The following is a 24,167-nucleotide window of genomic DNA, read 5'->3' on the forward strand; positions in this document are numbered from 1 at the left end:
ATATCAAGGTTATAACTAACCATTTCATACCTGACTGAATCATCTTTATTATTATTTATAGCCATATTTTATTTTCAATTCTGAAAAACTGATTAAAATGACAATACAAAGCTTTAAGCCACTTTGACATCAGACAAAAATGACAACTTATCTGACTGTATACGTAGCAAAAAAGAAATGATGCCTCATTGGTCACCTTAAAAAGCTTCTCTGTTTCAAAGAAACTGGATATATCTTCTGTACATTTTACAATCTGATAAACTACATACTAGAGTAAAAAGAATGTATTTCTTCAAAAACATACAAAAATTACTCTATCTACAAGCAATATAGTATGCAGACAATTTAACATTTGAGCATTGCATGTTTTAAATAACTGCAGATTTTGAAAAAGTCAAAATATTCATTTAAAGGGTTTAATTTATCAAAACTGAAATTAAACTGCAAAATATGATTGCACTGTCAATTTTAAAGTATATACACACTGAATAAATAATAATGATAATCCCAATAAGGGTGAACTGTATTGCACAAGCATAGTAAATTAAACAACCAAGCACACTTGTTCAATACATGTAGGTGTATCAACAAAATTAAATATGCATCAAAATTAAGCACTTCTTTCACAAAACAAATTCACATATAGTCCAAATCAAGTTTCTGTTGGAGATCCAATGCTTCTTGACTATTGCAACCAATTTTGACTGCATTTTTAAAATAACATGCACACCACAATTTGGCCCACCACCCAAACTTCAAAGACATCATTTCTATTTTATTAAATTCTTTTTCTTGAAATGTCTTTGTTTATTGTCTGTACATGTGTCACCTTTAATGTCTAGTTTATTTTTGATGTCCACCACTCTGACTTTCTATGAATCAAAAGGTGTATTAAAACACACTCCCTGAATACATTTTTGAATATATTGTTCATTCTGTTTTTGGTATTAAAAGCCCCTGTGATTTTTTTTTTAATACAGGTGCTCGAATTTTCACAACAATGCATATTTGAGTCATAATGCTAACCAATCCCAACACACTTTCATAAGATTAAAAATAAATTCCAAACTTTGTTTGTAAGTTTACTGTAATAACTTTCACTTGATTTAGTACAATTCTCACACTAACATGTATCTGACCTACCTTGGAAACATAACAAAAATGCATGTACAGCAAAGAGCAGAATTTTTATCTACACTGATTGCAATTGCCCAGCATTTGCATTTCTCTTATTCAATTATGACTTTTAAAATGAAATAAAAAGAAAATATTCCTCAAATGAAAATTATAGTAAACTGAAATCTGAGGATAAAAAATATATTTGTTTGGTCAATGCATTAACCCAAACTAAAAAAAGAATAAATTAATATACCGTATATATTCCATCAACCAAAACCACTGCTTGAATTTGCAATAAATGTAATTCTGAAATTCAAAAAAGACATAAACAAATGAGTACTGGCTGACTTAATATAGGTTGCCTTGACAACGACAAGTAAGATTGTCAAATGTGTAATGATCGTACCCTGCTTCGCACCATCTTGTCAGCAAAAACTGTATTGCACAACCTTAATACTGATATCAAACTGTTCAGAGATTGGGCAAAATCTTATAAATTACAAAGAAAACAAAATAAAATATGTCCACTGTTCTGACTGGTAAAAAATAAGCAAAACTTGTAAAAAAAAAGTCAGTGTCAGTTATGATGACACCTTTGGATTTATATCAATATAATAATATGGATTGCACTAATCTTGAAAGCAAAATTATTTTGATGCATTACCTCTTAAAAATGTACAGGGGCAAAAAAATTAATATCATTGCACAATAATAGCAACCATTAAGACTAACATGTAAAATGTGTTAGGCATAGCACTCCATTGGCCTTGGTTCTTACCAAACATGCAATGAATCTTAATAAATAAATAAATTAACATACATTTATAATACATAAGGATGTAAAGCAGCGAGCCATAATATTCAGTATATACCAAAGAATGGCCACCAAAAAGTTCACATGAATTATCATATAAATATTTGTAATAGCACAAATCAAATAAAATTTATGAAGAAAAAAATATTGCACTTAATTATGATTAATGATATTTAAACATCGGAGTAATTTTTGGAGACACTTTTCCTTTAAATATGAATAAATCCTGGGAAATTTACACTTTCAATGTGGCAGCATCAGAATCATGAAATGTGCAGTTAAAAAAAGAATTACAATGCTGTATATGTCCATGAATTGTCTTTTCCTCATGCACTTTGGAATACAGTAAAACACTCCATTTATTTCTTCTACGTAATTGAAACTGGATTTTACAACCTCTTCCAAGAAAGCATGTTGCAGCTGCTATATCATCATTTCCATGGCTACAATTTTTACAATCTGTATTCAGAAATGCAAACATCAATTTTTGCAAATTCATAACATATACGAAAATTATTTACCATATATAGCTTTGATATATCCAAAAACAGGTACTAGGCACTAGAAGCTTCTTTGGCATTTCATGTGTCACCTTAGTCTCCAATGTCATTGTGCCAAACTATCTTTTGCACAGATTCGCCCTCCATCTTCAACAATTAAGTTGGCCTTCAAAAATAACCTTGTCCTTCACCAACAACCTTAACCTTTACAATGTGTAAATGTGGCCAGCTGTATGAAAGCGAAACTTCTTTTTGTGCGAATCCAGAAAACTCTCCCAAGTAACACGAAGAACTGCTGCCCAGTGACTCTTCTCCATTTTCAAATCCTTTTGGAGAATCCCCCGTTCAGTCTTTGGTATGTAGCTATATAGTCAGTAATACTGTCTTTTATGGTAGCATACAATACAACTCTGACTAAAAAACTGTTCAGGTTTTTGAGGAGCACAAGACTTCTAGCAGTGCACATTCCATTTGAATTTGGCCAATAGAAAAGTCATTTTGTCATTTTTTTCTGAATCTCTTGTGATACAGGAACTTCCTTGATAAATCTAGCTACTGGCTCCATGTCTTCATGTGTTGACTTATCCTTCCTTTAAGACCTTAAATCCCATTTGTATATCTCTACATTGGAAAGTGTTAGGCATGTTTTGCCACAATGAGGAAATTAGGAAGTGGATTTAAACATCTGGCACTGAATGCTGTGGAAATAATCACATGCAAATTTAACATCTCATCAGTTTCAGTCGAGAAGCTAAGGCAGTCAAGCAGATTGTTGTCTACTATATCAGCTTTCTGAAACTTCTAAACAGCCACAATCTTCTCCTAGAACTGGAAAAGTAATGGGCACATGCTGCAAATATAATTACTCAGAACGTATTTCTTTCCACAAGAATCAGATTCAACAGACTGCCAGTTGTCTGAATGTAAGATTGCCATTCATGTCCCAATACCTAAGTTGTATCTTAGTTTTGAAACTGAGAAGTAAATTGGATTAACTGTTTCTTGGTTCTAGTATCTTCAGTGGATCTAGTCTGTTAATAGACACTGTTACTTGGCAACTGTTCTAAGGCCTCAAACAACCAGAACAGGAATTCTTTGCTTTCTATCAAACCACAATAATAACCAACCACTGTGACATTATTTTGTATCCGTGGATACTATAGGTTGCTAGGCATAAAGCTTGTGTGTTCTTAGTTATAGTTGCTATGCACTGTTTTCAGGTATTAAACTACAGTAAAATCTTCCGTGTATCCTTGGATATAGTGCTTGTCTTGGCTATCAGGGACATCCACCAGGAGGCTACCAGAAAGGTCACTGTTGCTAACAGTGCGGTAGATTCTAAAACAAGAATTCATTCAATTTTTTTTATTGTGGCACAATATATTAATAAACTAGTATGGAATCATTAATATAGAAGTCCTACTTAAAGGGGGGAAAAAACTTTTATTTTCCTTGTACAGAAACAATTAATAATTTTAAAAGGAAAAGATGGTTATATAAATGTCTTCAGTAACACATCCACTTCATCTTTTACAAAATTTTATGAATTACTTGTCAATCAATTCCAGTTGACCTGTTAATTGGGTCATTATCTTAATGCTCCATGTTTTATCTTCCCATTCCAGACACACCTACCCCTGTCCTCTACGTATCTCACCTGTCAATCTCTTCCCATCTTACCTGTCAATCAACCCTACTTCCTCCTCCTCCTGAGGGCTGGCCAGGGCAGGTTTGGCCAATGACATCATCAGGGGGCGGTTCTCGTCTGTCCCTGGTGTGTCTGGTGTCACCTCATACTTGGCAACTGGGGTGTAACGCCGACCTTCAAAATAATGGTAAAAAATGGTAATGGTAAAAAGATTAACTTTTGTTATGTGACTAAACTGCAAAAAAAATTCTTGACTTAAATATTTTCAGGGTGCTTTATATATGATTGCTTTCTATTTATGTATTATTAGAAGACAATTTGCATGCACCATAATTAGAACGCATGTGCACAGTCACATACACACACATAATATGATTACAACGTTACACAACTTACTTCTCCTTCGAACATAGTAAGGGTTTGACTCAGATTCTGTGTAGGGGTAGGAAAGATATCCCTCTGAAGGGCTGGAAGGCCTGTGGTGCCCTCTATCATCGAAGGCATAAGTTATTTCCTCACTGTTTGTAGTACTTGTACTGCTAGGGCGAATAGGCCTAAAGAAGATAGATGTATATCAAATGTCATAAGGTGGATATCCACACGTGATAAGCAGGTTTCTTTTGATGTTACAGTGGCACAGTCTCAAATATACAGGAAGAGTGACATAACAAAAACAACTGACAGCATACTAAATGATACCTTCTCAAAAGTTGGCATTGTTCGAAAAGCACTGCAATTTCAATATAAACTTACACTGGGGCTCCTCTTGGTTGTCGCATGACTTTTTTACTCAGCACGTGACCCCTACTCCTACGACGTCTGTGAGGACTCTTTTTACGCCGTGGTAGAGGGTCGTAGTCGGTTGTGTCACTAGAGAGGTCCAATTGGGAAGGCCTCCGCACTCTGTTTTCTGTGGGCAGAATAACACATGATTAGAGTGATGACATTCATAATTGTACCTTTACAGCAAGTCTTGACATTATGGTATATTAAATGTACATCATCACCCAAAATCTAAACATACATCTTTAGATATACAATTAACTGATACAAGCATGGTATTTTTCAAGATGAAGTTAACATTTCACCATTGATGTTGCTTGGAATTTTGGTCATCTGGATTCTGATTTTCCTTTTAAAATAGCCTGTATGTACTAGTAGATCCCAAATAAATAAATAAATAAACATTTTTTAACAACTTTTACACTCACGTTCATACAAAGGCACTTCACAAGCTGCTTGTCTACGCTCGTCTGGCCTCGGTGGCGACTGCGTAAACTGCCGTATGCCCGGCTCAGTCACCGTGGTGTCTGAACTATTATCAGTGGGCTGGGGGGTGCCGATGCTGTCCTCTTTCTGGTTTTCAGAGTCTGGAGGAGTCACTGTGCTCGGGAAACCGTTGTGGAATGCTAGCATCAACTCATCATGGTTGGAGGATACTGTGGTGACGCTGGATATGGCACTGTTTCTTTGCCCAGCTGAAATCCGTAATAGTTGAAATTTATCATTATGCATAATACAAGAAATAAATTCAAATACTTATCTTTATTTTTTGGTCAAAAATTATAATACATTTAAGAAGTTGCATGCATGAAAATGAGAAATAATATGAGAGAATTAAGCAGACTATAAAACTCCACATTCCTAATAATGTAAACTGCATAACTGAAACCTCTAAAACAGAAAATTGTTTTTTTATGCAAAGACTTGAGGTATATCATAGTGTTCACATACTAGTATTACACTTTGAGATAATGGTAGATTAGTATCAGTCTACAATTAAGTAAAAAACTTTTGATTTTCCTTCATACCTTTTTCACAAATTGACGACATTTGTGATGGCGGTCTAGAGTTGGAAGGGATGCTATACGTCTGATGGTGGTGGGGCGGTGGCCCTGGTTTACCATTTCTCCCCGTAAACAAGGCATGTATGGCGTCTGCGCTGGCAAACTTTCGTGGACTAAGACCCACTCCTGTAGCTGAGCGAGAAAAAAAATTAGGAAAATGTATAGAACAAAGTTAATTCAATCAAAACAGATTCTTTAAAAAGAAGAATGCAGCAAATTGCAGCTTTTAAGATCACTGCAACATGGCATTTTAGTATAACACTTGTGGCTTGTATCCTTTATGTAATCAATTTATTCATTTTCAAACAGACCGTAAGGGAATATCATTTTTTAATGAAAGCAATAAAACTTTATTCAATATAACATAGTATATTGATCACTATAAGCCAGATGCGAAATATTTGATCTTTTTTTACAAAAAACATTATCATAGATTAAAATATTTTCATAGGCCGAAATTTCAAATGCATAGTTAATATCTATTTTTGATAAATTATTTCAATTTGCTTACCTTGCCTGTATTTAGGATGACTCAGCAAATTAACTTCTGGTAGTACGTTAGCTGTGGCAGTGCTGATGGGAGGCGGAGGTGGGGGCAGCGCAAATGGAAACTTCTCCGCAAACTAGTGATAAATGATAACAACATGAAAAAGTTATAAACAGCATACAGAGCCCAGTTTTAATATGTACAAATTAACCTAAAGAGATGAAATTTTCAAATGATTTCATCAATAAATTGGTTTTTATTCCCTTCTTCTTCCACACAACCTGTCTTCACTACTGCATTGCTGATCACAAACTAGCATGCTTCTTTACCTCTGATTTTGCAAACACAATGAAGTCTTGTGAACCTTACTTCCACCCCCCCCCTCCCCGCCCCCCAACATACAACATGGCTGTCTGTTCTTCCCAACCGAAATGTGACTCACCTTTCTCTGAGCCTCCGTCTTCTCTAACGCAACGAGATCCTGTGAGCCATGCTGTGGAGTGTGTTTGTGTTTTGTAAAAGTCTGGAGCAGTGGAGTCCTGATTGGTTGTAATGGTGGCGTAGGTCCTCCTGGTTTTGGGTAGCAGAAAGTGGCGTACGGGTTGATAAAACCATCTGAGTCAACTGTCAAAAATCAAATCTTTATTTTAGTTAAAAAATGTAAATAGGGTTTAAAAATGCAAATTCAAAAACACTGACAGCTAATTTTACACATTTTTCTCACTTTTACCACACTTAATTTCATATTCATTTTAATCAATAAGTATGAAGCCTGATCATTTGATTATGTTGACATGCATAATTAAAGGCATCTTAGGTATATCAATTATGGTTCTCAAAATATTTAAGTAAAGAGAGTCAAATTAAGCAAAAGCACATTTTCTAAAAATATAACATGTTATGGCTATTCCATAAAAAAAAATAAAAATAATAAAATAAATAAAAATAATGATAACTCCTTACTACCTGAACCAGCCATTTCCTGCTGTGCATTCTGAGCATTCTCCTGATTAGTCCAATCTGTGTTTGGCCCCGGCAACTCCTCATTTGATTGGTCCATGATGAGAAGATTGACATTTCTCAGGTGTACTGGCTCTGGGGTATACCCCAAGGAGTTGGAGCTGTCAGAATCTTTATCGAAACGTTTGTCAAGGTCGGTCATTAGAGATGTTTCAGCTGTTATGTCCCTTCTCAAATTTGACTTGGCTTCTGTTATAACAAAGATCAAAGCCAGTTAAAAGGAAGAAAAATGCTGACAATGTTTTTTTAAATTTTGTTTTTAATTTTACTTTAATTCTAAAGCTTTTATCTCAAAATATCTAATATATTAACCTTCAGCGAGTTTTAATTTTACTTTAATTGTAAAGTTTTTATCCAATAATATCCAATATAATAACCTTCAGAGGCCCTTGTGAAAGATAACTTTCACTTGACGTTTTGTCCTCTTCAAACAAAAAGGAAAAAAATAAGTAAAAAATTGCTTGTTTATAAGATAATTTATAGTTTACTTAGCCTTCCCTACCTTTCCATCTCATAGCCTCATGGCGTCTCTTGCAGTACAGAGCAGTACCCAGAGATATGGTAATGACGAGGACGAGAGCTAAGCTCAGTGGCACCATGACGTGAATCTTTTGGTAGAACTCTGGCTCATACTTGTGGGTAATCATTATAGGGGTGATGGTACCTGAGATCACAATTTTAATAAATAAATAAATTTATAAATAAATAAATGAAAATGTTGCATTGTTAAAAGTGTTTGAATGTAACAATGTCACAATATATACCCCTTATAACTTGCAACTAAATATCCGACCTGAGGATTATAATTTAATCTGGCTTAAACATTTTCCAAAATTGTTACAATCTTGATTTCAATAATATAAAAAACATATCTGTTTCACTGAAATAAAGAAGGATTTCATTCCAAGGCAAACTGGTTACTTTCACCTAGTGATTCTATGTACATTCCATGCAATGGTTATTTTGTACTAACATTCATCTAGATCTTATACGCAAAAAGAATGAAATAAAAAAAGATAAAAACTAATGTGCAAATCAAAACCTATGGGCTGGTTTACATGCAAATGAATGTTTGTACATTAGTATATACATTCTGTACTAGGGAGGTGTATTATTGTGTATTATGTGTACCACTGTGTCAGATTTCAAGGCCCAGATCTAAAAGCATGCCCTTCTGAAGTGAAACATTCTCATCAAATAAATCAAATAAGTTCTAACTATGATCTACAGAACTTGTTTCCTTTTTCAGACACATACACATATACAGGGTATCTAAAATAAAGATGTTAAATTACATATCAGGTTCATTCTGATTCATTCCAGTCAAGTTCTAAAAGACTGCAACCCATATATAAAAGATAAATATCAACGAGAAACAATAAAAGTTTGCCATTCCATGGACACATTGAGATGCATGCAATTTGTCAATAAAATCTGATTAAGGAACTCACTTGACAGTGAAAAATCCATAGGAAGAGAGTCAGGGAGTTTTTCTACAACAACAACATCAGAAACATTACGTTAACAGCTTTGACAACATGAATACAAAAAGATGAGACATCATTTAACAGCACCTGTACACTGTACAACAAAGACTGTAAAATACAATAATAATAATAATAATAATGAAAATTATGATGAAGATCAAGGTAAAAAATTAACAGATTGAGACAAAAAAGTACACACCACAACATGACACACGTCACAAAGAATAACATGATACATTTACATCTGACCACACCTGACAACAAGACTAAATAGGTAACAATCCCATGTCAACAATATGTATACCAATCCAGGAAAACCCGTAATTCCCCATAATTCATTCACACAAGGAAATCAATATGAAGACATATTTGCCACACCTTAAACAGTACTAAAATATATCAACTTACCTCCAGTATAAGTCAGAGTAGCAAACTTCAGGACAGATTCTGTGGAACCAGCATCACTGTTAGCTATGACCTTCATGATGTACCATGTGGCAGGGTGTAGATCTTCCACTAGGTGGCTCTCCTGGGGACAGAAATAATCAACAAAATAATATGGGATGTCCAATAAAGTAACTGAAATATGATAATGTCTGTCTCGTTAAAAAGACAAGAAATTGTTGTGTTAAGAGAGAGAGAGAGAGTCAGAGAATATTTTGATTGTTCAGAATAAAAACAAATATTCCAAAAAAGAAAGATATCAGAGGTCAAAGGTTACAGGTCAAGGTCACCAACCTCAAGGTCACTCCTGGTCACTGGTATTGTGGCCCAGTTACTATCACCCCACACCTGATACTTGACCGTAAAGGAGGTGATGGGGCACTTGTCTGTCTGCCAGGAGTTTAAATTCAGTGTGATAAAAGTAGAGTTAATATGCTCCAGTAGCATACTCTGTGGTGGCATGATGGGGGCAGAACCATTGGTTTTTGTGGTGATGATGTTGCTTAGGTCTCCCAGGCCAATACTGGAAATAAGACGAAGGGAACAGTGAAATAAGAGATTGTGGAACAGTTTATTTCAAAATGTCAAAGGTTGTCTAAACAGTGTTGTCAAACTTACTTTTCTTCTTCTGTAAACAAATTGTTTTTATCTTTAAATTTGACAGCATATAAACAGTATTTTTTATATCTTCATATCCCTTTCTTCATTTATCAGTCATACTTTATCATTTGTCTTAGGTGTAAGTAAAAACATGTGGACTGCACAAATGTATCACAGTAACAGGATTCCTGCCTTAAACTGTAACAATAACAGTTGAAATGATCATATGGTTAATTCCACAAACACTGGTGTCTCAACCAACCTGTTTCTAGCTTTCATCTTAAATCTGTACTGCGTGCCACACTTTAAGTTCTGTGCCGTGTATGTCCTGTTCTGTGGTCTTGTGGTCACTTCAGTCCAGTCCTCGTGGTCAGCCTTGTACATCAAGATGAACCCTTAAAGGGATAACAACTCTTCATATGAGATCTATATTTCATAATAAATACACTGTAAACAACTTACAGAAATATGACAACTTCTATTTTACCAACAAAATGGCAGCTTGCTTAGATGGCTTCCCTCTGTAATAATCTCTAAAGAAATTAAAACAAAAAAACAAACTTTTTTGGAAAAGAGCCAAAAGACACGTCATACTTAATAGAAGTGAGCTCTAAATCAAAAGCACAAATATTCGGATAGTGTAATTACATAATTCTTAAATAACCTGATTACCCACTTTAAGAACTTTATGTGAATTTCTACAAAAAGTAAGACAATTTGGTTGCCAAATATATAATCAATAACTTTGTTAATCATTGTTCTGCCGTGTTTCTCACATTATTCTACAATCTTTTTTCACAGAATAATTAACTAATTACTAAAAAATTATTTAAAAAATAATAAAATCCACTGACCAAAATTTCTGCGGTTATACGTACTACGTGTGAAACATGGTTAAAATAAAGTTTCTGTATAGTTTACAGCTAACTGTACATCTATTCAGTTTTGACCATGTACATGTATAACTGGACCATCTTCCTTATTGTGTTCATTTTTATTTTCACTCATCATCTCCCACCTGTTATTGTGCTGCCGCCATTGCTGCCAGAGCGCCAGTTCACCTGGACTGACTTCTCTGTTGTCACGGCAACTGATATTGTAGGGGCCCTGGGGGGTGCTGCAAATGTAAAGAAAAGGTTAGGTTATTTATAAAAAGGAGAAGTTTTTTAAAAATGATCAGACAGTTTTTATTTGAGCCTGGATTAAAAAGAAAGTGAGTGGACTAGTTGAAAGACAATTTACTCTGTACAACATAAATAAATAATGTTAATTGTAAACAAATACATTTTAGCATAGGTATATATATGTATGTATATGCTGCAATGTTGACCTGTAAGTTATCTAGAAAAATGTCTTTATTTATTTCAAAAGGCAAATTTTCAATTAGAGCCAAAACAAAAAATAACTTTATAAAGTGAAGACTGAATACAAGAAAGCCAGTGACACTTAAAAATTCTATAAGCTCAATGTGATGTTTCCTTAAATGCCCCCTTATCATTTCAAAAATAAAAAAAAAATAATTGTACATGTGTCACATTAAAAGAAACTTAACTGAAAAAATACACAATAATACAGTGTAAACATATTGTTAGTGCAGAATAATTTCACAATCACAAATTTTTTCTAAAACAAAACTTAAAAATATTGGGTGTTTCTATAACTGTATGATAAAACAAATAATATCATTCTGAGCATTTTATACATTCATATTTTTCAAAAAAAAAAAATAGTCACACTTTCTAGTAATTCATAAAATCACCAAAATTGCTTATAATACACCACAACCACGTAACAAGATGATTAGCAAAATCATTCAGAATTATTTCATCATTTTTTACACAAAATGTTAAGTACAAATGGCCACGTAACTTTAAAACTCCACCACGATCACATGACTGCACAAAGCACATGCAAATTACTAAGGAATACAAATCACTAATATCTTGTATTTCCATTTTTGATAGGCTGCCTCTAAACCTAAATTTAATGATCCAGAGGAAGTCTCACCAAGTAAAAAAACAGTCAAATTGGAATTAAATGAGGCATCCAGTAAGGCATTATAAATAAAACAGATTCTGGTACATTCAGCATGTTGCCATGGTTTTAGGCTGTTTCACTAAAATAAATTTTTTGTTTGTCTGTTCAAGAGTCAATTCATTCCCTTTTAAGTTAGATCTGAAAAGATCACAACCAGAGAATTACAGTCCCTGAATCTGTTTTATTTTATCCTCAAGTGAATGTCCCTAGGTAATCACACCAGGAGCTGACTAAAAAAAAATCATATAACTATAATCACTACTGTAAACTGTCACAGTGGTAAAGATTGGATCTGAAAACTGGATCATGGTGTTGTTTGTAAAGGATCAAAATCTCTGAGATATACTTACTCCTTATGTCACGATTGACTGATATTGGAAACAAAACCATATGTCTTAACATTTCATACTCTATAAAATTTATTCAAATATGTAAATTTTTGTTACATGAATTAGGAGCACATTTTCACGCTCACTTCATGATGCTACAAACTCACTCATACAATGTTGAAAAAATGAGGCATTTCCAATAATGTTCTGAATAACAATTACAAACTTATCATTTCATTAGATACTTAGTAGAAAGAATTTCATTTTGGCCCCAAATTAAAAAAAAAAATGTAAGCAAGGGAGCTTGATTGAAATACTTACCCTGCACAATTAGAGATATCGTGATCTCGTCCGTACCATACTGGTTCACAGCCTGGCATGTGTAGTTAGCGGCGTCTACGCCTTGCACGTCCACGATTTCCAGCGTGCCGTTCTCCAGGATCTTCACATGTGAGTTGTCAGGAGTTAGAGACACGCCTCTGTGGGTCACATGAATTATTAAATCAATCAATCATAACAAATGAAAATGTTATGGAATAAGAACACACATGTAGAACTAAATTGATAAATAAATTGGAAAGGTGTATTTTCAAACATAGTTTTGGAATTGATAAAAATTTCAACTATTAACTTAAAATGATAAAGATAAATCAAGGTATTTTTTGTATTTAGTAAATACAAATTGATAATGAATAAATTCACACTGTAAAAAGGAAAAACATGACAAAAAATGATGAAAACATTATGAGACTGCAAACCTTTTCCTCCACTGAATGGAAGGTATGGGGTCACCCACAGTCAAACAAGGGAGCATCACATTCTCTTTCCAAGGAGTCAAAACTCTGGCTGAAAAACTGGCCACACGGGCAGCCACTGGAAAGATTGAAACACACATGAAAATGTAGAATATTGTAAAATATAAATTCTGCATCAAAAAGGATTTTACAAAAATTTTCTTGGCTAGCAGAGAAGAAAAATGATATAGTTACATTCAATCCTCAACTGGACAAGTTTTAATTTTCTGAGGCTGTAACCCTTATATATTAGAACATAAATAATCTTGTATATATGTGATAGAAACAATTGTCTCCCAAAAATTGCCCTTGTAATATATACAAGTGTTGCTTGCCATACAACTTTCTCACTACTCCAATGGTCATCATATGGTATCTCTCTCTCTCTCTTTCACTTACCCCCCCCCCTCTCTCTCTCTCTCTCTCTCTCTCTCTCTCTCTCTCTCTCTCTCTCACCTCTTTCTACTGGGGTCTGGGAGACCTCCCTGGTCCTCTCCCCCTCCCCTACAATGGTGGCGGCAGAGACTTGGAAGGTGTACATTCTGTTCTGTACCAGACCAGTGACACTGTAGCTAAGCTGGCTGGGAGGGACTTCCACACGGTCCAGGATCTCCTGGAGAAAAAAAAAAAAATAATAATAATAATTATAATAATAATAATAATAACAATAATAATAATAATGTAATATATATGTAGACAGGCTGTAAAAGGGGCAGCACCAGTGGAAAGAGAAAATGTGGAAGAGGAGAACCATCAAGGCAGACATGAAGACGACAGGGCTAGCCTGGAACACCATAGACTGACTGGGAGGGACCTCCACACGGTCCAAGATCTCCTGGAGAAATATATGCAAAGTAATTATGTAGGTGCAATGATTGCACCAGCAGTACTGGAAGCACAACTACCACAATCTCAGTCTCTCCACTTTTGATTTGCATAAGTGAGAAGTAGTCCACCTGACCTGCTAGCCTTTTCATTTTGGCAGACATTTGAAAGTGGTGAGACAGGCAGGACCTTAGCTTAGGAGACCTTAGAAGATAGTAAAAAAAAGTAAGCATATGACATTTATGTTATTGTTTAAAAGTAATGTTATTCACACTTTATTGTTACATTGTAGGTGTATGTTTAAAATTAGAGAATGTACTGTTAGTGTTTGGTCTCACAATACTCAATAGTGTTACAATAGTGTTAGCAATATCATATGTGAGGGAAACGTGGTTTATTCAACAGCCTCCATTTTTATTGCACTTAATTTTATTTAGGTTTTAACACTTAAAGTGAATGAGACTGAGTGTACATAGCCAACTTATTAAAGAAGTACGGAGTTAATGGTAAGTTTATGTTATGAAAATGTATAATTGCTTTGTTGGATATTCATATTCCTAATGGTGTGAGTCGTGAGGAGAGCTAACTGGATGTGTTATCAAAAACAAGCTGTCAAATTTATAAAATGATAAAAAAGTACTTTAATTGTGTTAATGAGGAATTGACTGCCTTTAATAAACAGTGTTTGGAAATTGTATAATAACATGTAAATTTGGCTTAATGAGATTGTTTCATGAGATATTTATCATTTATTTATTTGTTATTTGTTTTCCTTATAGTTTCACGGTTGTTTGTTGATTCAGAAAAGAATAAAGAATACAGTACAACCTGTCAGCATTCCCTCTCTTACCTGTCTGACTACAAGTAATAATAATAATAATTTATTCAGCTTATTTTCAATTTAGACTGGCTGTAAAATGGGCACCATTTTGAAGGAGAAAAACATGCAGGTCCAGGAGAACGGGGAAGGGAACCAGCAAATGCAGAAGTGAAGACGTCAGGGCTAGACTGGAACACCATAGGCAAAGAAGCTCAAGAGAGAGAAAATTGGAGGTTTCTTTTGTCTGCCTTATTTGACCCTAGTCACGAATAGCGTTAACTACGTAGGTAAGTAATATCTATATACGTAAAATATACGTCAATGTATAACTCATTTATAATATAAAATAAAGTGTATTTCAGGAAAGATTCACTTCTTTTCTAAGTCATACATGCATTTAGTATCCACGCTTAGGCTTTTCTATAAAAGTGAAGATGAGCATATACATTTTTGACAGGGCTTACCTTTCCCGTGGCATCATTGTGCTTGAAGTAGATAATATATTTCTGTATTATTCCATTTGGTCTCAGAGGCTTTTTCCATGTGATGAGTATGCTGCTCTCATTCATGGCAAGAGCTTTCACATCTGCTGGCTGACCAGGTTCTGAATACAAAATTAAAAAATGTCATTAGTTTATGGGATTATGTTGTTCATTGGTTATAAGAAGTCAAATTTGTTATGAAATTCCCTAATCCAAATGGTCAAATAGTGTATTCAAAAAGCAATGGATAAAATCAACTTATTTTTCTAGTTCTTCATAGACATAAACTCATACTCGTATAAAGATAAAAAGGCCTATCAAATATTGTACATAAAAGGTAATCTTAACCAGGTTTGAGTACTGGTATACACCAAGACACATATCTCCCTCTCTCTTTCTCCCTGCCACTCTCTCTCTCTCTCTCTCTCTCTCTCACACACACACACACACACACACACACACACACACACAGAGGTGATAATTAACATACCATCCTGTTCAGTCCTGACATAGATGGGGGCACTGCGGACCCCCTCCCCCATTCTAGTGTAGGCCAGCACCTGCAGACTGTAGTTGGTGAACTTCTCCAAGCCGTGGATGTCTGCATTGATGTTCTTAGTGGTAATCACCTGGGCATCACTTTCATCTGAAATAACAGGGAAGTAGTTCTTCTAAGTGTCTGAGTGTGACAGATGACATAAGAATAGCCACAAAAATATAGTGTCCAGCTAAAACATGTTAATTTAGTAAAAAAAAAAATCTAAAATTATAAAATAAAATGATCTTGATGCCATAAAGGCTGTTTACTAGTAGGATCTATCTCAGCAGGGATTCTCCCTTGGTACAGAAAATATAATCAGTTTACTTGTCTGGCACCCAACCTCGCAAAGCAACATCAACAACACCATGGACCACAAAGTTTTCCCAACTTTACCCAAATACTACAACAGGAGTGGCCTACCTTCATCAGGGGTGACAGGCTTGTAGAGCACTTTGAACCCCAGCAGCACACCATTGAGGGTGTAGAAGGGGGGTGGTGCCCACAGAACCCGAATGCTGACAGAACTCAGGGGTGTGGCCTGGACACTCTGGGGTGGTCGGCTGGGCACTGGGAGTGAACAGAAGAATGTGTGAATGGATGAAATTTATTTTTTATCAAATTTTGGGGAAAACTTGTCTCATTAGAAAATACTTCAATCTTGTTCTGTCTTTTTAAAGGGAGTACCTATAGAGAAAAAAACATGAAAATCTTGATAAGAGCTTTATATCAATTCTGCTGCCGACAACACCTGAACATGTACATAGAAGTAATTGTCTTGATGTAACACATTACCATAAACTTATGTCTTACAATTTTATAACATCATCACAGTAGTATCTCTTTCTATGGCCCTGCCCACTAAACAGTGAGCAGCAAATCGCAATTAACTCACCATCCTCTAGTGTCATGACAACACTGTCAGGTGACTTAGGCCCTGCCCCCTCAGAATTAAATGCCTGGATGTGGAGCGCATACTTGGTAAACTTCTCCAAGTTGGTTATGGAGTAGTGCCGGGTGAAACCCTGACTGTTTTGTCTTGTGATGTAGATATAAGGTGTACTGCTGTTATAGATTTTGTAGCCAACGTAGTAGCCCTGGATGACGCCATTTTGGTGCTCTGGGAGTGGAGGCTGGAAAGTGAGTATCACAGTACTGTACCAATACGTAATGCAAGGACAAGAGGATTTTTTTTGTAGAAAAAAAAAGACAAGTAATACAAATAACAGTGAGATATTGCAGTGAGACATATTTGTAATTTTAAATTGTACCAACTGCCAAAAATGCAGTTTGGATGATATGCTCAATGTTCTACTTAAAAATAAAAGGAAAGCATCTTTTGTGTACCTTAGAAATGTATAACAAAAGAAATATATAACAATATAACATGCATTCAAAGATAAACAGTATTAATTTCATGTGTAAAAACTTGAAGCCACTTTATGAAAATCAAAGATATCTCACCTGCCATGTCACTTCCAGAGACTGTGAACCTGTAGCTTTCAGCTGTATGTCAGTGGGAGGACCTGACGGGGCTGGAACAGAATCATTTGGAATTGGAATCATTTGCACATTACACATTATAGGTGAAGAAAATGAAATATTACTATTTCATCTTTAACAAATTTCACAGTAATTTAAGAGAATTCCATGCCTTTTTTCGTGTATATATTATTTGCCTTTTCAAGAAACAATGCTTTTTTCTTTGGTCACGCAGTGCACCATATCATAATTCTAAGAATAAAGAATAAAATCAACACCAAAAGAACTTCAAAGCAATTCAGTAATACATTTTTGTCATCATCTTTCTAGTCAGAGTTTATACCCATACCATAATTAGTAAATTTTGAAATGATACATTTACAATACGTGGTAGAATAAGTATCATCTTTAAAATTCTTACCCTCCTCTCGAGTTGTAAAATTCACAACGTCACTTGGTAGACCCTCTCCCAGTTTGTTAACCGCGAGCATGCGGACACTGTAGTTATAGGCAGGGTGGAGACCATGGAGTGTTGCCACGGTAACATTAGGTAAAGTGGTCAAGTTCTTGGTATTGGGAGACCACACATCTGAGGAAAATAAAAAAAAATTAACAGTTGAGGTTAATCTTTTACATGAACAATTGTATTGATTTGCAGTATGGTTAGGTTACTGTTTAAAAAAAAATGTCAAGTGTCCAAACAAATCCTTAAAATACTTGAAAACTTAACTGTCATAACTATAACATATTTCAAAGTAATAAAACTAATAATCACATAATTCCTAATTGTAGAAGTTATGTTCCTAGTTGTGATGGCCAAAAATCTCTCAAGGAGGATTTCTGAGGATAAGCTTTAAAACACTGACATATTAAAACATTTATTTTACTGAATTTACCATCAAATCTTATTTCTAAGCCTTACCTGTAAAATTTTTGTACTGTATCACATAGTTGAGGAGAAGACTGTTGCCATTAAAAGGGGCCCTCCAAGATATACTGACAGAGCGGCTCCACTTCTCCCCCACTTCAACATCCACTGGAGGCTCAGGTTTTTCTGGAAATCAAATATAAGCATAAATTGGTTCTCTTTAAGGTGGATTTACACTGAAGATAAGTCAACCTTTTTCTAATCTGCAAGAGGTGTGTACGTATATTCTGCCCTAGAGAAACCTTTCGATTTCTCTTCTCTTTTAGTTATCTGAATAAGATAAGTCGGTCATTGGTGCCTAATTACCTAACACTGTAAGTTCAATCAGTAACGTATCATCCCCAAAGGCATTTTTGGCGATGCAGACATAAAAACCAGAATCTTCTCTCACTGCAGGGTTGATGGTCAACTTGGTGGTGCGCCCTCTATCTGTGTTGTGTAGTATCACGGCAAGCCTGTAAAGATGAAAGAGAAGAAAAACATTTATTAAAATATGCAAAACTCAATGAACAAACCAGAAGCTCAGCTTTTACCCCTACAACCATCCAATTTTTAGTACTTACAATTATTTAATTTCCAACACAATCTTTGGATATGGAGATAGTCCTTTTAATAAACAAAACTCAAAACCAAGCAATTTTTATATCCCCAGGCCTTCAATATTACAGTAAAATTTCCCTCCTCTTCCATTATATTATATTATATATTTTTTAACTCCTGCTCCCCTCCCAGCCAAATCATGGATCCACCAATATAGCACACCTCTGATTATTCTGCCAGTTCAGCTGTTCGCCGTTAAAACTCCAGCCAAGGGACATGGGCATGTCTCCAATAGCATCACAGCTGATGTTAATACTGGCCCCCTTCAGGACAGAGTGGTTCCTCTTGTTCTCATCAAATCTGGCTGGTACTGGAATGGGAATTGGGACAGAGATCAGTTTTTAATGTAAAGGTAGAAAATACAGTATATTGATAAAAATGATGGAGAATTATTGAAAATGCATCTAGATATATGTCACATTATATTTGTAATATATACTCCCTTCAGAGTTTTAAATCTGATATCAGGAATGCCTACTTTGCTGTAGGACTAAATACACAAATTAAATATATATTTTAGTTAACAAATTTTATCATGGAAATGTTATCATATTTCCCACAACAATATTTTGTCAGCATCTTTAGTTTTGAAAGTATAACCAAAAATGAAAAATCTTTAAAAAAATAAAATATTGGGGAAAAAAAGGATTCTCAAATTTCAGACTAATTACCATTATGATATTCAAGATTTAAAAATTTTTAAAAGCCCCACTTACTGTGTACATTCAGGAATACCACTTTGCTTAGACCCGTCCCGATTCCATTACTGGCATGACAGAGATAATACCCATGATCCTCCTCTCTGGCCTGGTTGATGACCAGGGTGCCGTTGGAGAAGAGGTGGCGGTGGGGGCGGCCATTGGGCGCGGTTTCAGAGAAGTCCATCACCTGGTAGTTGCCAGGGTTTTCACCTGTAGAAAAATTTCAAGTGTGAACAGATAAAAAGGAAAATTTGCTTAAATTCCCAACATCTTCTTTTTACCCTTTTTCTTGTTTGTTTGTTTGTTAGCTATAAAATATCGAAGTCAAATACAAGATTTTTAATAAAGTGGAAACAATTTAACCATGTCACCTACGAGAAAAAGGACAATTCTGAAATTTCCAGGAGTTATTCATTTATTTATTTCATTTAATTATTATTTTATTTTTATTTATTTATTATTATTATTATTATTATTATTTTTTGCTATTCAAATGTCTTATGAGTATAGTATGTCTTTAGTAAATTAAAATGATCATGACTATATATCACCTACCTTTGGCCTTCTTCCACATGACGGTGGGTTCTGGGGTACCTGTGCTCTGACAGTGAAGCAGCACAGTCTGACTGAGGACCACAAAAGAATTGGAAGGCTCCACAACCCAGCGAGGAGGCACTGAAAACAATACCAATTATAGTTATTTGTAATTCAAATAAAACAAGTCAAGGTATGTTGTGAAATTCTTTGCTAGAAGCATAGGAAAAAGGTGATTTTAAAAATTTACTGTAAATATGCAACATATGTATATAAAGGCACACACTTAAAGGAGAGAGAGGGAGAGATGTGTGGTTACCATCTACATGCAGTTCAGCAGTGTAGTTCACCATGGCAGCACTGTTTTGAGCTATACAGGTGTAGTTGCCATTGTGTTGAGGGGTCACATCTCCTATCATCAAGGTGCTCATGTATGGACCTAGCCTCTGGAATAATGAATAAAGTCATCATAAGGATTGCATTTAGGAAAACTGATCAATGATAAAATCCAATTAGAAAAAATATTGAATGATGGTATTTGACATTTATTTACAATTCCTAAACTTACTTTGTCACTTGAGTGAGCAGGTCTTGTTAGACACAGCAAAGATCATTCAAAAATGCTGTGAGTGGTTGTGTTGGAAATTTAATTATTGTGAGAGAAAAAGATTTTGAAAAAAATTTGGACAAAGAAATATATTTTTTTAAATTTACAACTTAATTTGAATATTGCCTTAGTTTTAAATATACAGTTCTTTTGGGGCATTTAACTTACCTGGACAGTGATCCCCAGGTCAAGTGGAATGGCTTGACCATCCTTGAGCCAGCTCAGTGTTATTGGGGTATCTCCAGAACTGACCATACAGGAGACCGACACACGGTCACCCTCCTTTCTTTTTGGGAAATTGAATCTGTCGATTCTGGGAGGTTCTGAAAAATATTTAAAAAATTAAACTCTAAGACAGATTAAAAGGAGTAAAATACTGCAACCATGGAGTTGTTTGAAATTCCTGAGCAATTTCAATAGTTATCTTTCGTATGTCTGTTCTGGATGGCCATGCAAAGGAAATGGAAAGAAAAAGACAGTTGAAACTCCCTTAACAAATCCAACATAATAAAAATTTTAAAAATAAATTCATTATGAGGGTTCACTTTAAAATTAGTATTATAACATTAGACTCCAACAAAAAAATATGTTCAGTCCTTCTGTTGGAAGTGTGGATCATTATAAGGAAAATACTTCACAAGTAAGGTGACCACAACAGAAAAACTTTCAAATGGAACACCAACTTACCCATGACTTGCACATGCACACTTCTGCTTGCAATTTGTCCCTTGTTGTTTGAAGCAGTGCATACGTAGGCACCTTCATCATACGACTTCTGCACGTTCTCAACGGTGAGTACTCCTGCCGTGGACACTGCTTGACGGTGGTTAATAGGCAGGGTGTGACCGCCTGAAATAGCATCACATGCCTAAGTCACCATGGTTTCCATACAAAAGACTCAGCCTGGCTGGCACAGTGTATATTGCTATTATTACTTCATTTTATTTTTGTCTAGTACTTGAATAAATCAAAACACAAGTGTGTGTGTGTGTGTGTGTGAGAGAGAGAGAGAGAGAGAGAGATCAAACTCAATTAATATCTGAAAATCTAAAATTGAAGTTTTCAATGTACAATGAATACATTCAGAAAACTCGCCACAAGTTGAAAATCTTAAAGATTTAATACCTTACCTTTGGACCACTCTATACTCTGTAGAGGAAATCCCGATGCATAACAAGGTATCACAAGTTTATCATTGGCTACAGCGCTCACATTCTTCATGGGTCGTATGTAAGGCACTCCTGATTAAAAAGTGAAGCATAAGTTAGGGTTCAACTATTGCACCTCTATACAAAAACAGAACATTATTAATTACCAAACCTTATGTCAGAATTTAGGCACAGTAAGAGAGAGAACATGTGCTTGCTCGTAAATTACATTTCACTCGTTTTTAAAAGGGCAACAGATATGAACCAATACAATCAATACCAGCTAAGAAACAAGATGAGACAAATTCTAGGTAATATATAATAATGATATAAAAAAGTAATTACAATAAAACAAACTTACCATAAATATTGAGTCGATTTTGATGGGCCAGACTACCGACTTTGTTTTCGGCAAAGCAACGATATAATCCACCATCTTCAACTCTGAGGTCAGTAATGTTCACGTGACTAATGACGTCACCTTGTGGTGTGACGTAATAGCCCATGCGGAATCTGCCGTTCTTGGGGATCTCTCCCGCATCCAGTGTCCACGTGACATTTGGGATAGGGTTCCCGGATGCAATGCATTTAAGAGATATTGACGTGTGCTGCTGCATGTACTGCTCTTGAAACACTCCGTGAAACAAAGGCTTGGCGGCTAAGATAAAGAAAAATGTATTTCAAAAATAAAATCATGAAATCTGTTTTTGAGCACTAATTCCACAAAGTAATTTACCGAAGAATTGCAAGATGAACACTGATTTTATTAGTTTACCTGTTTAATTAGTCCTTCAAAAGTTAATACTTGTAGAAAGCGCGAACAACGTAGGCCAACTCTACAGATTTCATTTTCGCATTCTGACGACTTTGTATGAAGAGTATTAACATATTGCCCATCTAACAATTTTAAAGCTCATAGGCCCTAAACACTTATCCTTCAAAAACCTTCCTACCTCCCAAGTCCAGCTGTGCCGACCCCTGTGCATTGTCCTCCTCATTGGACGCCACGCACTGGTACATCCCCTTATCCATCCTCTGGACACTGGCCAATCGCAGCACGCGGTCATTTTCAAATGACACGTGGTCGTCTGCCGTAAGAAGGCGGCCATCCTTAAACCACGTGACGGAGGAGACAGGGTAGCCATGAATAGAACAGTTAAGAGACGCCGGGTCACCGCCGTCTATGGTTTGCCGTGTTGGAGTGACGCTAACTGATAATGGAGCTACAAGGAAGGTATTTTGATTTATTGATCATTATATTTTTGGGGTAAAACAGATTTTAGGTAAGAATATTGATGGAAAGCATTAGAAATCCTGATGGTTTGTTATTAACTGATGAGAAAATGTCCAATTTTTCAAATATTTGCCAGTTTCAGTTTACTTTAGTACCGTTGACGTTAGACGCTGTTGCAGTGCAGGTCCACACTTAATTAGTCTTGTTATATAAAGAGAGGCTACCCAAAAACTTCTTACCCGATATTGTAAGTTGCGTAGCTGCCGTTTTAGAGCCGAGCGTATTGGATGCCGTACAAATATACGTCCCTGAGTCGCTGGTGACTACGTTTCGTATCACAAGATTCCCTCCTCTCTGGAACACCTTGCTTTGGTCCGTGACGACTGCAGTGCCATCTTTTGTCCATGAATATCGCGGCAGGGGGTATCCAGTCGCTGTGCAGGGTAGCTCTACGGTGTGACCTTCTTGTAGTTTGATTTGAGATACTGTGTCTTGTATTTGTGGAGGACTGTTGATGATTGCTGTAGAAATGGTTCAAAAGTTAATTGCAAATTGAATTACAATAGTGCCCATACAGTGGATCATTTAAAATGACAAGCAAAGTGTATAATCTGGTGATATTTTATGAAATGAAATATATAAATGAAGCATAACCGGCACCTTGAGTGCTTGCCGTATATTACTGAAGCCTGAAGTATACACTGCTCATATGACATTGGCGCGGTTGGCATTTTGGCTTTTCAACGGCACCGAACTTGGAAGGTTGGCCTGTCGACGCCGAGCCAAAGTTGGCCACCCAACCAAGCCAATACTGGACCCAATGCTTGTATCAATGCCGTCTTACTATCTGGGTGGAGCATTTTGTTCTTACCTGATATGACGTTGAGGGAGGCGGGTAAACTGGCTTTTTGGTCTCCAGTCAAGACGTTGTTTGTTATACATCTATATGTTGACTGTGTGTCTTCGTCTCGAAAATTGCGTATGTGGAGTTCACCAGAGGGAAGGATACTGTATCTGTCGTCTAAAACGAAAGTAGATATGAGAGGTATGAAAACGAAAGTGAAAAGTGTTGAAGATTTTTTGTCATACAATATGTAGATTGTGTGTCATGCTGCTGTGTTCATGTAGAGCAAAAGGCGATA

At 35.6% G+C, this 24,167-nt stretch overlaps 1 protein-coding gene across 1 annotated transcript; it reads right to left on the reverse strand.

Annotated features, from left to right (window-relative positions):
• Positions 1 to 22: 22 nt before the first annotated feature.
• On the reverse strand, positions 23 to 24,128 carry LOC106176041 (cell adhesion molecule DSCAM; the record flags this gene model as incomplete). Its single annotated transcript, XM_087017087.1, has 38 exons — positions 23 to 3,771; positions 4,114 to 4,255; positions 4,478 to 4,635; positions 4,835 to 4,991; positions 5,293 to 5,559; positions 5,893 to 6,060; positions 6,440 to 6,551; positions 6,858 to 7,039; positions 7,382 to 7,624; positions 7,938 to 8,099; positions 8,887 to 8,928; positions 9,331 to 9,451; positions 9,661 to 9,889; positions 10,229 to 10,361; positions 10,985 to 11,083; positions 12,354 to 12,371; positions 12,654 to 12,811; positions 13,091 to 13,205; positions 13,583 to 13,739; positions 15,236 to 15,375; positions 15,744 to 15,899; positions 16,215 to 16,361; positions 16,687 to 16,924; positions 17,256 to 17,326; positions 17,695 to 17,862; positions 18,196 to 18,327; positions 18,508 to 18,656; positions 18,964 to 19,111; positions 19,518 to 19,712; positions 20,058 to 20,177; positions 20,356 to 20,482; positions 20,812 to 20,966; positions 21,331 to 21,492; positions 21,774 to 21,884; positions 22,153 to 22,449; positions 22,745 to 23,014; positions 23,265 to 23,546; positions 23,897 to 24,128. Coding segments are annotated over 38 exons (6,078 nt in total), but the record flags the coding sequence as incomplete, so codon positions are not given.
• Between the last annotated feature and the right edge of the window lie 39 nt (positions 24,129 to 24,167).

The sequence above is a fragment of the Lingula anatina genome, chromosome 7 (assembly GCF_051362555.1).
Source record: "Lingula anatina isolate TDL-2025a chromosome 7, LinAna3.0, whole genome shotgun sequence".
Classification (NCBI taxonomy): domain Eukaryota; kingdom Metazoa; phylum Brachiopoda; class Lingulata; order Lingulida; family Lingulidae; genus Lingula; species Lingula anatina.